Source organism: Notothenia rossii, assembly GCF_949606895.1.
Source record: "Notothenia rossii genome assembly, chromosome: 5".
Taxonomy (NCBI): domain Eukaryota; kingdom Metazoa; phylum Chordata; class Actinopteri; order Perciformes; family Nototheniidae; genus Notothenia; species Notothenia rossii.
The window spans coordinates 72,796,643-72,812,223 of NC_136903.1; the positions used below are offsets into that span (position 1 = coordinate 72,796,643).

At 41.7% G+C, this 15,581-nt stretch overlaps 2 protein-coding genes across 2 annotated transcripts; one reads left to right on the forward strand and one right to left on the reverse strand.

The window, feature by feature from the left end:
* The first annotated feature begins 132 nt into the window (after positions 1–132).
* usp4 (ubiquitin specific peptidase 4 (proto-oncogene)) lies at positions 133–12,628 on the forward strand. The gene is made up of 21 exons (XM_079684315.1): positions 133–377; positions 1,726–1,853; positions 1,971–2,101; positions 2,179–2,305; positions 2,420–2,565; positions 3,715–3,776; positions 3,929–4,069; positions 5,719–5,836; positions 5,939–6,271; positions 6,631–6,855; positions 7,033–7,116; positions 7,220–7,314; positions 7,435–7,617; positions 7,718–7,974; positions 8,074–8,310; positions 8,406–8,476; positions 8,562–8,677; positions 8,759–8,908; positions 9,835–9,938; positions 10,346–10,434; positions 10,611–12,628. Exons 1-21 carry the CDS (start codon positions 148–150, stop codon positions 10,734–10,736), a joined length of 3,153 nt encoding a protein of 1,050 aa, XP_079540441.1. The 5' UTR covers positions 133–147; the 3' UTR covers positions 10,737–12,628.
* Positions 12,629–13,124: 496 nt separating this feature from the next.
* On the reverse strand, positions 13,125–15,260 carry gpx1b (glutathione peroxidase 1b). Its single transcript, XM_079684317.1, has 2 exons — positions 14,950–15,260; positions 13,125–13,789 (listed from the first exon to the last, which is right to left on the reverse strand). Exons 1-2 carry the CDS (start codon positions 15,172–15,174, stop codon positions 13,439–13,441), a joined length of 576 nt encoding a protein of 191 aa, XP_079540443.1. The 5' UTR covers positions 15,175–15,260; the 3' UTR covers positions 13,125–13,438.
* Between the last annotated feature and the right edge of the window lie 321 nt (positions 15,261–15,581).

A 15,581-nucleotide genomic window follows, 5' to 3' on the forward strand; every position in this document is an offset into this window, starting at 1 on the left:
TTTTTAGTAGCACTTTTGGTGCACTTGATCTAAAGCACTTAGATGCCATTTAGCGTTTAACAATCCTATGACTGACTGGTTTGCAGAGTAGTTATACTGGATTGCTACAGCTCTGCTCGTACTGGCCGTAGAGGAAGAGCGTTTCCCATGATCAGCGCTCTGAAGCTCGCCCCAGTCAGTGCGCCTCTTCCATCCGCGCGTTCACGATACCGGCACACTCACTGCATGATGGCCGAGGGAGGAGGACCCGAGCCGGGTGGCGCGGCAGATTCTGACTCGGAGCCGGTAGCAGCACAAATGCCAACCCCTTCAACCGAAAATCAAAAACAGACTATTGGGTCACTCTTGAAAACAACTCTGAGAAAGGGTGACGAATGGTAAGAATCTGCAGCGGCGAACGTTACCAGGGTGTTTCTGTTAGCCGTAGCTAGCTAGCGTTAGCTTGTGAGAAACAGGAAACGCTAAGATGCTAAAGCTAGCAAGCTAACGCTACCAATGGTTTTAAGTCGGAAATCGAAAGCTGATGAGCTTTATTTTGGCCAGCTAATGTTAACAAGTTAGCACGCTAGTTGTTAGCCAGTCCGACTTTCCAATGTATCTGTTGAGAGTGGAGCATGCAGTAACAACTAGTTACGTTGGTCGTAAACAATGAAACTAACATTGCTAGCTGCGCGGCTCATGTGTTGAGTACTGGGACGTTAATATCTCATTTGTGACAAGTTAGGTGACGTTGGCTGATTTGGTGGCTACTCGCCTGATAGAACAGGCCCTGGATTCAGATGGTGGAATATCCTGCCATTCGGCTCGTTGCTAGATAAATAACATTAGTGATCAGGAAATGGGCCTGTTGGCAGGAATATTTTTGCGATGTCATTATCTGCTTGTATTCACCTGCCTGTTGAAGTTGTCTGAAAGGTTTCTTTACCGTCCTGCTGCCTGTGTTAGCTAACATTGTTTAATGTCATAAAGATCAGCCAGGCCTGGGCGACGGGAGTTTGGTATATTAAACAGGCTTCAGCGAGAATTTAAATTGCCTTCTTTGTTGATATAAATGGACACCAAAGGAAGAACCACTTGTTTTATATCTGTCAGCTACTAGCTACTCAGTGACCATAACACAAGGTTGTTGATGTATCACTGATTGCCTATATGTAGTGTCTCATGGCCCTGTGACTTATTTAAAAATAAACAACTATCCCATGGCATTTAAGCTGAAATGTGTGATTTTACACAAGCATGATTGTATGATGTTGATGTATCTCTGTTGCATAGCTCAGAACAAATAACCTTAGGTTAAAGGGCAAAGAAAGATCACACCATTTCATTTGGAGGCTCTTCCTTTTTGAAGCTGTTGTACTAATTTTGACAGTAAGGAAACAAAGCCATGACTCAACGGCTTACTATGTAAATGCTTTCTAACAAGCCTATTAACTAAAGGAGATTCTTGCTTGGGAGGAGATTAAGTCAAACTAGCTTGCTGTTACTATATCTGCAAATGCCAAGGCAGTTTGTTGTTACATAATGTTCTGGGTTGGTGAAGACAGAGTACAATGTCTCATGCATTGTATCATATTTTGACCCCTTTCTGTCCTTGCTTGATATAAAAAAATATGATGACCAACAAATGCTTTATAAAGTATAAGTCCCAAAGACTTCAGAAGAAATTAGGTGTCTTTGCAAATTAGAAATGTTTGTAATGCATTGTTATCAACTTGTTTGTTTTAGGTATCTAATCGACAGCCGGTGGTTCAAACAATGGAAGAAGTACGTTGGATTTGACAACTGGGACATGTACAATGTTGGAGAACGTAGCCTCTTTCCAGGACCAATTGATAACTCTGGGCTCTTCTCAGGTAAACTTTAAACTTACATTCATGTTGCTTTGCTTGCTCTTGACAAAATCACAAATCCCATATAGAGATTATAGGAGTTGTATTTCTTCCTGTCGTCATCATTTTTTTTCCTTATAGACCAGGAGACTCAGTCCCTGAAAGAGCACCTCATAGATGAGCTGGACTATGTCCTTGTACCCACTGAAGCATGGAATAAGCTTGTGAGCTGGTACAGCTGCCTTGAGTGCCAGAGACCCATCGTCAGGAAGGTAACGCCGTTGTCATTTTTACTTTGTTTATTTTGACCATTCAGAATGGGCTCCTAAATGTCTCCTTTCTGCTCCAGGTTGTTGAACATGGCATGTTTGTCAAGCACTGTAAAGTGGAAGTCTATTTGCTGGAGCTGAACTTGTGTGAGAATGACAACATGGACAATGTTGTTACACGTCATTTCAGTAAAGCTGATACTATAGGTAAGGCGCCACATTGTTCTATGTATTTAACTTGGCCTTAAAAATGACTAAATAGATGGCTTCCTACACACTGAAAGCATGGCAAGATAATAATGATAATATTTATTTGTTCAGATACCATAGAGAAGGATATGAGGACGCTTTTCAATATCCCATCGGAGAAGGAGACACGGCTCTGGAACAAATACATGAGCAACACCTACGAGCAGCTGAATAAGCCGGACAGCACTGTACAGGATGCCGGACTCTTCCAGGGACAGGTAGTGTAGAGCTGTGTTATTCAAATACCCTTCAGATCAATGAGACACTCTGTTCCTCATTTCTTTTGAAGCTCAGTAAAGTACTGCTACTCACTGTGCATACATAATTCATTGACACGCATTGTACAGAATAACAGGAACTCTGAGTCTATTGTAATGCAATAACATAGCCCTGCAATCATATGCAAATTAGTCGCTTTTTGGCGCTTCCCGCTTTTTTAACGCTGATTTGGGTGACTTGTGTAATTTGTGGAGAACCGAAGAGTTTTCGTTTTGGGCGGGGGGGGGGGGGGGGTCCGTCAGTCCGTCCGACTGACGGACTGACTGACGGACAACTTCTCACTTCAGAAAAGAAGAAGAAATCTAAATCGCAAAATAATTAAACAAGCGAGTGCCTGTTTTTCCTGGCCAAGGACAGGTTCCTTGCACACAACACGAGCGTAACGTGTCTTCGGAGGATGTTGTAAAAATGTAAAGGAAAAAGGTTCCCCACCCCTGCTGTAAATAATAATAAAAACCCTTGATTTATAACTTAACATCTCTGTCTCCTATTGACCTGAGTATAATACAAAGAATAGCCAGTTAATTGAAGCCTTATAGCACAGGCCTTTGTCAGATGGTATATTACGCAGTTTTTTTTCTGCTTCGAATAGTTCTCTCTTTTTTCACTATACCTGTGTTTGCATCACTGATATATATATATATATATATATTGTTGAGGTAAACATTTGGAAGTGTTGTGGTTCAGCTGTATGGTTCGATGCTGAGGATTGTGGTAGTGTTGTATTGCAAGCTATTACTGGGTTGGGTTGATTTGTATATATTCTGTATGGTGGCTTGACTGGGTGTAGGAAATCAAATAACATCTTGCTACATAGCACGATCAAATCTAACACACTCTGGCCTCAAATGTTTTTGAGTAATCACAGCAGCCTTGTTTGGAAACTGCAAGCTGGAAGTCAACAACAGACAAATCACACATGGAAGTAAGTGCAGTTGATACAGTAGACCTACATACAGCTGCTAAAGCTCTGCAACACTTGGCACAGGTTTAACTGTTAGTATTGAATTCAAGCCCTGACACCTGATAGCTCAGACATGAAGGTCAGTTGTGCCAGCATAGCTCTCATTTAGCTTGTTTTACCACAGGTGCTTGTGATTGAGCGGAAGAATGATGACGGCACGTGGCCCAGACAAGCGTCCCATCCCAAGTAAGCAAACACCTTGTTGTTGTTTTTGTGTCATTCAGCAAAATTCGGTAAATTGTACCCTAGTATAGACTTTTAGAGCATTTACTATAAACACAGTTTGTCAAGTTTAAACTACATGCTTTTTAAATGATGATTTTGCTATTGTTCCCCAGATCAAGTACAACCCCATCCAGGAATTTCACTACCTCCCCAAAACTCTCCTCCAACTCAACAGCCAGTATCTCCTCCACAGTGACCAATGGAGACAGCAGCCCTGGCTACACACTCAACAACAGCACCTCCTCTGGCAACAGGCAAGGGCTCTCTGCTTCACTCTTTACTCCTTTCTCAGAGAATAACCTTTGAACTCCTGGGCGTTTACTGTGTGCTTCATGTGGCATGGGATGGGACATTTCAGAGGTTTGATGGAAAGGCTGGTCTGAACGCGCCCTTCATTTTCTTTTGTCCCAGTTACTTCCTCAGCTCCTGTTGATTTGTTACATCTCCAAAGACTCATTGCATGTTATAGTGAAACTTGCTCATGCTATATTTCTCATGCCTGTGTATTTTATATAATATTAAATGTGGATTCTCGCACATTACTCTTGCAATTAATGTATTATGTATTGAACCGGTGTCTGTTAAGCCTCTACAGTCCTTCACCAAAGCATGAGGTCTCTGTTAAAAAAAAAAAAATGTAATAACAGATTACTAATATTTAGTTATACACTGTTACACAAGTATGTGCTTTTCATCTTCCCGTAATATCAAAGTCTTTTATAGCGCTTCTGCTTTTGATTGCTTCAATCCATTTGGCAGTTTCCATTTGGCAGTTTGTTTTGTTTTGGGTGTGTTTAGTTTTACTTTCAATGGCCACCCAGTGTGTCACCCAGGGAGAAGTGCGTGTCAACACCCATTTAAAATGTGTTATGAAAGGTGTAGATACACTACAGCACTAATCACGTTGCATTGTGAGGAACATGTTGTTAAAGAACAAACAGTAACTGCACTGTGGCAGCATGGCTCCGTAATGTGCTTACTTGAAAAAGCCTTATGGTTTAAAGGTGCTTGCTTTAGCTATTTGTGAAGTTCACTGCTACCTAGAGCTTAGTGGGATTACAGAAGAGTTGGTGTATTATTTTCAAAATGTCGTGGAAGAATGCAGGTTAATTAGAACGACCTACACAACAAGCTACTTATTTAGTTCATGTTACTGCATCTAAAGCCGTTCAAATGTGTCCAACTCGTCTCCACATGGGAGAGTGTAGACGCATCACAATATAATGAACAGGGTTTAGAAGTGTTTGACCATTGTTGTGTTGGATAGCATTTAGGTGTAGCTAATAAACTGCCATCTCAAAGTAGATAATATTGCCAAAGCCCACTCCAGAGGAAGATATTGTCAAATAACTCTGTATGAAGAATCGTTTTTAAATGCTCAGTGTTTTGGAAATACAATGTTATATTCGAGAGACCTTTTTGTGCTCACAATTAGGCGCAGCATACTTTTAGTTTTTTATCTTAGTAGATAAAGGTGCCATATCAGCCTCCTGCTGAATATGTTGTGTGTGCTAAATACAAAAGGTAATATCAAATGCAAAAATAAGAGATTACAAATGTCAATGAATTGGAATATGTAATTGAGAATTTGTTTACTAAAATAAAAAAACATTTAGGATTTTTACCAACATGTTGAACTACCCTGGACTTCTGTGATCATAACTTCTTGGACATATGTTTGTCCTGGATTTGCACACCGTTGTGTATTCTAAATGAGTAGGAGACAGTGTGGTAGCCTCGGCAATATTATAGAGGTGTACATGTTGTCTCTTGAAGTGGTATTTTGTCAATGTGATATTTGATCCTTATACCATCATTGAGTGTCATGCTTGAAATGATTGGGCTTTATTACAGCACAGTGTCTTTGAGGTTACCCTTAGTAAAAGATCTGCTCTTCCAACAGATTGGGAAGCTACAATTCTTACAGTTCCTCCTACAATTACAGAGAGTCGCAGTCACAGCCGGGCCTGTGTGGTCTCAGTAATTTGGGCAACACCTGCTTCATGAACTCTGCCCTCCAGGTATGGAAAACAAACGACTAATACTACAACTTCCATTCAGAGAAAGTCAATTGCCATGTATTTGGGTTTGGATGTTCACATCATCTACTTTTCTTCTTCCAGTGCCTGAGCAATGCATCCCCACTCACAGAATACTTCCTCGAAGACCATTACGAGGCAGAGATTAACCGAGAGAACCCCCTGGGCATGAGGGGCGAGATAGCGGAGGCCTATGCAGATCTAGTGAAGCAGATGTGGTTGAGTCGCAGCAGCTATGTGGCCCCACGTACCTTCAAGACCCAGGTGGGCCGTTTTGCCCCTCAGTTTTCAGGTTACCAGCAGCAGGACTCGCAGGAGCTGCTGGCCTTCCTCCTCGACGGACTCCATGAAGATCTGAACCGCGTCAGGAAGAAGCCTTACCTGGCCGTAAGGGATGATGACGGACGGGCAGATGAGGTACAGCGCAAACATAGAAACAGCGTGTGTTGGACATTTTGTGGTGTCAATTTCTAAAAGCGTTTTACTTATCAAAAATAAATCTTAAAACTGCTTTCTCAATCTGATGTAAAAAGATGCTGCTTAAATATCTATTCTCACAGCACTCGCAGTTTTGTTTGATTTAATGTGGAAATGATGTTAAAAGATTTGACTGAGCTACAAGACATGGCTTAGGCTTTTGTTTTGAAGCTTCACATTGTTTTATTTGGATAGTAGCGATAAATGCTTCAATGAACTACTTTGCAATATCAAGCTGCCCCGTTTCTTCGGAGGTTTAACAATGATATCTAATGAATGTTGTTCTGTTTTTGTTACAGATTGTTGCAAAGGAAGCTTGGAAAAACCACCGCTTGCGCAACGACTCTATCATAGTTGATATTTTCCACGGCCTCTTCAAATCCACTCTGGTTTGTCCAGAGTGCTCCAAGGTGTCTGTGACCTTTGACCCCTTCTGCTACCTCACACTGCCTCTGCCCATGAAGAAGGACCGGACTATGGAGGTGTTCCTGGTGCGATCAGACCCTCAGTCCAGACCCACACAGGTGAGGTGGAATTAACATCAAGGGTCATTGCTTTAGACACAAACTATAAATAAAGTAATACTTAGTAGTACCAACAAATTAATACTTTGCATTCGAGATTTTATAAACAGTTGGCTTTGTACTTGGTGTTTAATTTACTAATGAATCTTTACTTAAATATTGTTTTCCCCCCAACAGTATCGAGTGGTGGTCCCAAAACTGGGTTCAGTGACAGACCTGTGCAGCGCCTTGTCCAAGATCTGTGGATTCCCGTCTGAAAATGTTAGTACTTATTGCTTTTTATACTTCTAGCTTTAAATGTTCTTAATGTTGGGTTTATATGGAAACCACATGTGCTAACTTTGCAATTGTATTCTCTTTTTAGATGGTGGTTGCTGACGTTTACAATCATAGGTTCCATAAAATATACAGACGCGATGACGGCCTGAACCAAATTATGGAAAAAGATGACATCTTTGTGTAAGTCTCGTTAACGACTGAAAGCTGAGATGTTTATAAATAGTCACTGGGTTTGCAGTTTAATACGAGGTGTGTGCAATGTGTGTGTAATGTGTGTGTTTGTGTTGTTGCTCCTTGCAGGTACGAGGTACAGGAGGAGGACAGCGAGAAGATGAACCTGCCTGTGTATTTCAGAGAACGCCACTCCAAGCACGCAGGAAGCTCCAGCAGCACCATGCTGTTTGGTCAGCCTTTACTCATCACCGTGCCCAGACACAACCTCGTAGCAGACATTCTGTATGAAAAGATCCTAGAGAGGATTGGGTAAGGCCTTAGAGTAAAGAGGAAACAACATGACACTGCTAAAAACGTGAGTTGTGAGTGTATTTCCTGGTTAATGAATCTCCCTTGTTTCCTGTTGCAGGCGCTATGTAAAACAATCCCCGACCCCGAACGGTGAGAGCAGGGCCTCGGCCTCAGCCACGGCCTCAGCCACGGCCTCAGCCACAGCGGCCTCTGCCAGCTGCAGCCAGGCTCCAGAATGTTCCACAGCGTCTAATGCCAACGCCAGCCTGGGTGGCTGCGGCAGCCCGCTGTCAGACGGGGCCTCGTGCAGTGCCAGCTCCAGCAACGGCAGCAGCCACTCAGGGGCCTGCCATGAGACTAACGGGGTATACGATGGTACGCAGCCAACGTTATTCATCACCAAAAAAGAGTAGAAGGAGAAAATGATCTGTGCCCAACAAGTCCAAAGGATTGATTTCATTGTGGGTTTTTTAGGTGATGAAGCCATGGACCACCAGGTGAGTCCAGAGCCAGAGAACGGCCACTCCGAAGAGGAGGAAGAGGAGGCGTCTGACTTGGAAAATGGCTCCAAAGGAGACACACCCAAGAAGAACCCTTCCCCCAAGAAGAACTCTTCACCAGCCAGGCTCTTCTCTTTCAGCATCGTTAACTCCTACGGAACAGCTAACATCAGCCCGCTGCCCTGTGATGGAAATGTCCTCAAACTCAATCGTAAGTGCTAATCTTTTGTACTTATTTTATTGACCTTTATCTTTTTAAAGCAACTTTGTGTTGACAAAGCCTCCCCACACTCCTCTTCTCTGCAGCACATTCCACAGTGGCGATCGACTGGGACTCGGAGTCAAAGAAACTGTGTTACGACGAACAGGAAGCAGAGGTCAGTAGGGGAGCGTTCATCACAAAAGATCCTGTCACAATATATCCAAACAGTCTATTTATGTGTGTGTGAATGCTGTGTGCAGGCCTATGAGAAGCACGAGAGCATGCTCCAGCCCCAGAAGAAGAAAGCCACTGTGGCTCTGAGGGAGTGTACGGAGCTCTTTACCACCATGGAGACGCTGGGAGAACACGACCCATGGTAACGTTCACAACAACTGCAGCCTCATTCACTGTCAAACTAAAACGTTTGTCGTATAAACACCATCTTTTTTGAATGCAGGTATTGTCCAACATGTAAGAAACACCAACAGGCCACAAAGAAGTTTGACTTGTGGTCGCTGCCTCGCATTCTTGTAGTTCATCTGAAGCGCTTCTCCTACAACCGGTGTTGGAGGGACAAGCTGGACACCGTGGTGGACTTTCCCATCAGGTACGCTGGCAGGACTGATTTTTAGCATAATGGAAGAAGTTTAACAAAAAGGCTCACGTTTGATGAGGAAGATTGTAGCTTTAGATTCCTTAGAATAATTCACCTTTTAATGTCTTTCATTTTTCTAAAGCACTTTGAATTACCCGTGTATTGAAAGGTGCTATATACATAAACTTGCCTTGCTTTTTGATAGTTGAAGTGTAGATGCTTTTCGATTTTGAACTTGATAAAGATTCACGTTGTATCAGTTTTTTTGCCATTATTTAGGTTCTTTGGAAGAGCAGTGTTATAGATTATGGCTACTAAGTGATGCTCAATTGTAATTATCAGCCGTAGATACACCTACGTTCACTCCATTTGAAAATAGTGATTGTCATTTGAAGATTGTGCCTAAGGAACTGAGAAACAGTATAAGTGGCACGTTTACACCACCAGGGGGAGCTAAAGTCTAAAACTCAAAGAACAAAATGACTCGAGGTCAGAATGAGGAAATACTCGTTCTGTACTTTAAAGAAATGAACTTTGGCTTCAGGAAAGTTGCATCATACTTCAAAGAACAATTACACCTTTGTTCTTATTGTCCTTAACTGTCTTGTTGCGTAACTTTTATAGCTCAGAAGTAGTCTTTCATCATAGACAGACATTTTGTCTCACTCGTGGCCTTGTGCCAGTAAAGAAACTTGATCCACTAAGAACCAGTAGGCTTAAAACGTGACTGAAATCCAGCTTTACAAAAAAATGCTGAGTCATGCACAATAGACAATGTTGGCTTAGACAAACAGTAGGCCCATATGCTGTGTTTTACAAATGTGATGGTTCCTGAATCTAGTTTTTATTTTCTGGGTATTTGAATTGAAATGACTCAGTTTCAGTGTGATGGCAATTCCATTTTATATTCCTGTGACTGATTATGTTTTCTCCACCAGGGATCTCAACATGTCGGAGTTTGTGTGCGACCCCAAGGCCGGCCCCTTCATGTATGACCTGATCTCCGTGTCAAACCACTATGGAGGAATGGGAGGGGGTCACTGTAAGTCACATGTTGTCATTTGAATCTCTTAAATAACACTTTGCCTTCTTTTGGAATAGCCAACTTCACTCCATATATACAAACCATTAAGGGCTGTTAAAAGCTCATTATAACAATAAACTGGTATTTTCAGTCAAAAATATTCACCCTTTAGTGCCAGCACAGTTTGTTGTTTGGACTTTAAAAAGACAAATGGTATGCTGAACAACAACTGTGTCTCCTTGGACACTAGCCAGTTACATTTTAATATGGCAAAGTGCCTCAGGCCTCTTTGTTCTCTGTTGACTAAGTCTTTCTTTGAGTTACCTTTGTCCATTCATGGTGAGCTGGTTTGAGATCAATATCTCTTCCTGGATAAACAAATGAACTGAAAAGCAGTTTGTTTAACACTTCTTCCCCTCTAACAGACACGGCGTATGGCAAGAATAAAGTGGATGGAAAGTGGTATTACTTTGATGACAGCAGCGTCTCCTCTGCCTCAGAGGACCAGATTGTGGTGAGTTTTCACTCTTTAAAGTTAATACATGTTGGATTAAGGTCTCCCAAAAGATGCAGCAGGGATCCTTGCGTGTTCTTTTATGAGTGACCAATGTTTGAAAAAGCCTTCATGGCCTTCTGTCCTTGGTGTCGAGTGTTTTTGTTTTGTAATGGTATCCATGTCGCCCCTTGCAGACTAAAGCAGCCTACGTGCTGTTCTATCAGCGCAGAGACGAGGAAGCCCCCTCCTCCAAACCTCAGCCCTCGGCCTCGCTGGGAGGAGCCCCCGAAGCAGCCGAGGATCACATGGACACAAACTGAGGAGCCCTGGGGCCAAGGGACACGCACTGAAACACATACAGCAAATAGAGACACTCGGGCGCACACACAAAGCTACTTTAGTGACAGAGGACTCCGCAGACTTAACATTATTCACCCTTCCTTCCCCGTATTTTATTTGATTGCTGTCTCGTATATTGTCCACTAGAGCCAACAGCCATGTCAGAAGAGGGACCTGAGAGACTTCCTCCCTGCAGCGGGCGGCCCACTGATTTCTGAGTATAGTTTTACTAGTCTGGAACTAAAGAGGAGTGTAAATGGATAGAGATCCTCTCACTGGATAAACAGAATGTTAGAAGTGCCCTCACATGCGTAGATGAATAAAAATGTTTCTGTTGCTAACAACAACAGTCAAAATCAAAAAAAAAAGAAGCCAAATGCACATGTTTCAACCAAAGCGTTCAGAGGTTTTTATGATGAAATGTACCATCTGATAAGACATTAGCAAGATACTGGCCTGGGTTTCACTCTTCATAGTCTTTCCGGGCTGAGGTAAATGCTAACTTTAAACAGTGTGATGTGCACGCAGAACAATACATGTTGTTGAAAGAATCCTGTGACCTTATTCCACCTGTAGAGTGGATCACTGATGGCGGATCTGGCTGCCGCGGTCTAACTGTGGCGGCTGTTCTTCTTGCTCTGTGTAGCAATCTAAACCACAGAGGGGATTTCTTTATAAAGGAATCTGCATCCCGACATGAGTTGGGGCAGAAGCGGTTTTTGTTCAGCCATCAATTTCTTCTTCTTTGATGCACAGAATGGGCTCTGCTGTCTCTCGGACCCTAAACTCATGAGAGGAGTCTTACCCTGCTACTAATGTTTATTTACCCCCTTTTCTTTTTTTTTTAAATCTCAATGCAAAAGAGGCCTTTTGATTCCTGCAGCCTGACTAAAAAAGGGGGCACTTTGAATTCTCCATGAGTACATTATCTACCTGCTTTTGGACATGACAGATTTGTAGGATTTGGCCTAGGCATTAAAGTTTACAGTCTGTCATTCACTTCCACATCATTTTAATGTGTCTTATAGGAATATTTTGATTGCTGCCTGATCGGACCCCTAGTCTTGTACATTAATGCAGCTCTGTATTGAAATGGCTATGTTATTTGATATCTTTAAAGCACACTGAGTGAAGCAAAATAAACTAGTTTAAAAGTGGTGCTTTTATTCCTGAAGCTTGACTTGCTCCTTGTGAGTAGGAACAATGTACATGTGTCATCAGATGGGGTCATGAGAGCAGCACTTTAACAGCTGGGTTCAGTCATGTGCACCCGATTTCTTTGCTTCCAGAGATCATGGACATAAGGCCGTCTCAGTTGCTAACATAAAAGAAGAATCCCTTTTTTAGTCTTTCTGATTTGGGTCATTACATACAGTTATCACAGGAAGCACAGTTATAATGTGTCTCAAACATATTTACCTATAGTCAGTCTCAAGGATCCTCTGGTGAATCAGATGGCAGTTAGTACTAAATGAATCTGTTTCCTGAAGTCTTGTTCTGTGGCATAAATTCTGCACTTTTTTGCATCACAGCATGTTGATATGCAGGACCTCCAAGTGCCCTCTTTGCTGGTTGGTCCTGACCATCATGTCATTTAAAAGTGAGCTACCTAAATATACTCATTCAAGCCTATGCTTAGAAAAGCTTTACCTCATTTTAGTCATCTTAGATACTTCTTTGAAAACAATGCTAAATGCTGAGAATCTTGTTTTCCCCCTAAATCACGACAGCAATTCAAACTCGAACATAACCATAGAGATGTAAATGATCACACTATTGAAAATAGGTGTATAAATTCTTGTCTTCATATTTATCTTATTGCCGATATCTACAGTATTTGAATTCAAAGTACAATAAAGACTGGAAGCCTCAACAGGGTGGTTTGTTTGGAATAATTATATGCACCAAACAAATAGTATGAGACCACACAAAAGCTGGGACTTTTCCAAAGCCGGTGTAATGTCAGTAGTGGTTGTCTAATAACTGTATTGCAAAATGATCTTTATTTGCAGGTCCTGCAACTCATGCTGACTGGTTGCAAAAACGAACTGATCTGATTACAGCTAATATCCTAGATAAGAAACTTTATTTGGAAAATTACAATGGTTCCCTGATATAAAACCAATATAAAAGAAGGTCAAAGTAAGAGCAGTGTTAAAAAATAACAATAGCAGCATTACATCTGGCATGGTTATTATTGAGAAAAGTAGAATTTTCATACCGGATGTTCATATAAGTTTTTTTTTTTTGTATGTTCTCTAAATTTGACCTTTGAGATTAATTTTAAATAAAGAGTTAATCAAAAATGTACCATGTTAGGTTGGCGTATAACATCGTATTACTATGAATTCACAGAGAGGTAGTCAGAAAACGTTTGAAAAAATACATTTATTGGTCCCGAAACACAGCTGTGCTATACATGCACACAGTGCAGCTGCAAACATTCAGCCTTTTACATTTCATCAGGTACCCCCCTCACAACGAGTTGGTTTCAGAGGATGCCTTCATGTAGTAAAAGAACAGAACACAGCCATCACCGCGTATAAGAGAGCACAGGTGGTCTGGATAAGTGCTGTACACCATCTACAGAAGCTATGGAGGGAAAAACAAAGGTGACGTGAAGGTCACACACATTGTGCTGGTGCAAGCTGTAGGGTGGACAGCATTTTGGAGGACGGCTTCTTTAGTTGGTCTGGCTGAGGAGCTTCTTGATGTCTCCTTCGATGTCGCTGGTGAGGAACATCCTGCTGTAGCGCTTGAAGGGCACTCCATCCGACCCGATGAGGAACTTCTCGAAGTTCCAGGACACGTCGTTCCTGCACACCGGGCTCCACATGATCAGCTTGGGGTCGGTCATGAGGGAGGAGGGGTCGTCGCTGGGGGCGGGGAGCATCTCCCTCAGGAACACAAACAGGGGGTGGGCGTCTTTCCCGTTCACATCCACTTTCTCCAGGAGCTGAAACTTGGGCTCAAAACCCTTTCCAGGACGGAGATACTTCAGGGACACAAGGATTTCATCATTCTTGCAGTTCTCCTGCATGGGTGGATCAGAAGAGTATGTGTCATTCTGGGACATTTAGCAGAGGGGTTCAGATCACTAAGTCTCCTTGATAAAGTCTAACATGGTGTCCCTATAAACATGTATTACATATTTATAGTGGTGTTTAGTGATCAGGAGATACTCTCATGGAACATTAAAGGTCTGTTAGAAGTAGTGGAGTGAAAAGCTGGACTGAAAACTACGTCTGAAATTACTACTTCAATTCCAGTTAGTATATAAACCCTTGCTCAAAGTTTGAAATTGTTGAGGACAATTGTATTAATGTCTCCTAAATAACTGCAGCTTAAAGTATTGGTAATCTGATAAGTGAACCATTCCTACACAGAACAAACATTTGGGTGGCCTCTGTCACCAGAATGTTCTTTCTCTTTTTCTTTAACAGTCAGTGGGAGGAGAAAGGATCCCTCCTCCCTGCTGAATATTTGAACCATCATGTTTATTAATGAGTTACTAATATTGATGCCATAAAAAGATAAAGAAAAATAGTAAAATACATATTTTATGCGGTGTGTATTATAATGTAAAGCAGAAAAACGTCAATGGATGGAGTTACAAGTGTGATGATACATGGTAGTAAGTTCATATAATAGACCAACCAACACAACTAAAAGGATCAACCTAAAAACAAGTTTGGCTTTTGTTAGGTGTTTGGTTACCACCCATTACCACATTTCCTCTTTCCTCTAAATCACCATGTTGAAACTGTCACAGGAACTGAATTATTCAACGGAAAAAACCCTTCAAATTGTAGGTTTACTACGCACATTTGCAACCATTGTCTTACTTAATGTATTTAATAAGATGACTATGTCTGTAGCATTTACATAATAACTTAGTATAACAATAAAGCTAAACCTGAAACAAGCTAAGTAACTTTTAAAATGTAAAGCAAGTCTCAAAAAGGAACAAAACTGCCTCAATTGGACAAATTATAATTACATGTAATTTACAATAGCTGTATGGTGTTTTATAACTGGTTAACTATACTGTATAGTCTGAGAGCAATACATCTATTTCGGTTTGAAATTATTTTAGAAGTCAAGAGAATTGAATAAGGACAATTCATAAAATACAAATAACCAGTGTGGCTGAAGGTCGATAAGACAGCGGATCTGCTGACGGTTATCTCTCACCTGATGGCCGAACTGGTTGCAGGGCACTCCCAGAATCACGAGCCCCTTCGCGGCGTACCGCTCGTGGAGCTCGTTCATCTGGGTGTAATCCCTGGTGGTCGTACCTCAGAGAGAAGCAACATTCTCAATGAGGACAACTTTGCCCTTCAGTGAAGATAAATTAAACGTTTCCCCCGTCAGTAGTTTGGACGAGAACTCGTAAAACTTCGTAGCCTTTCTTGCCATGGTAGATACTTTTCGTTTTTTATTGGTCACACACTACACCTCAATATCCAAGAAAACACTGCCTGCTTCAATTGCTTGAGCAATCCCATAGACTGCAATCCCTATATGTTCAAAGACACTGTCTTTGTTGTCAAGATAGTTCACACCCTGTAGCCTGTGGGACGGCCACTTTGAAAGTTCCAGGTTAATACCCTCACATTCATATACAAAAAAAAAACAATAATGGTAAAAATGAATGGAGCCTACTTATAGAGATAAGTCCAAGTTATTACATGAATAACCATAGAGGCAAACAAAATATTCACTTTATTTGGACCCTAAATGCCAAAGGCCTATGAATAATTATGCGGCACTTGAGCCCCTCAGGTTCCTTTACACGTGAATTTGTGCACCTATGTTACGACAGA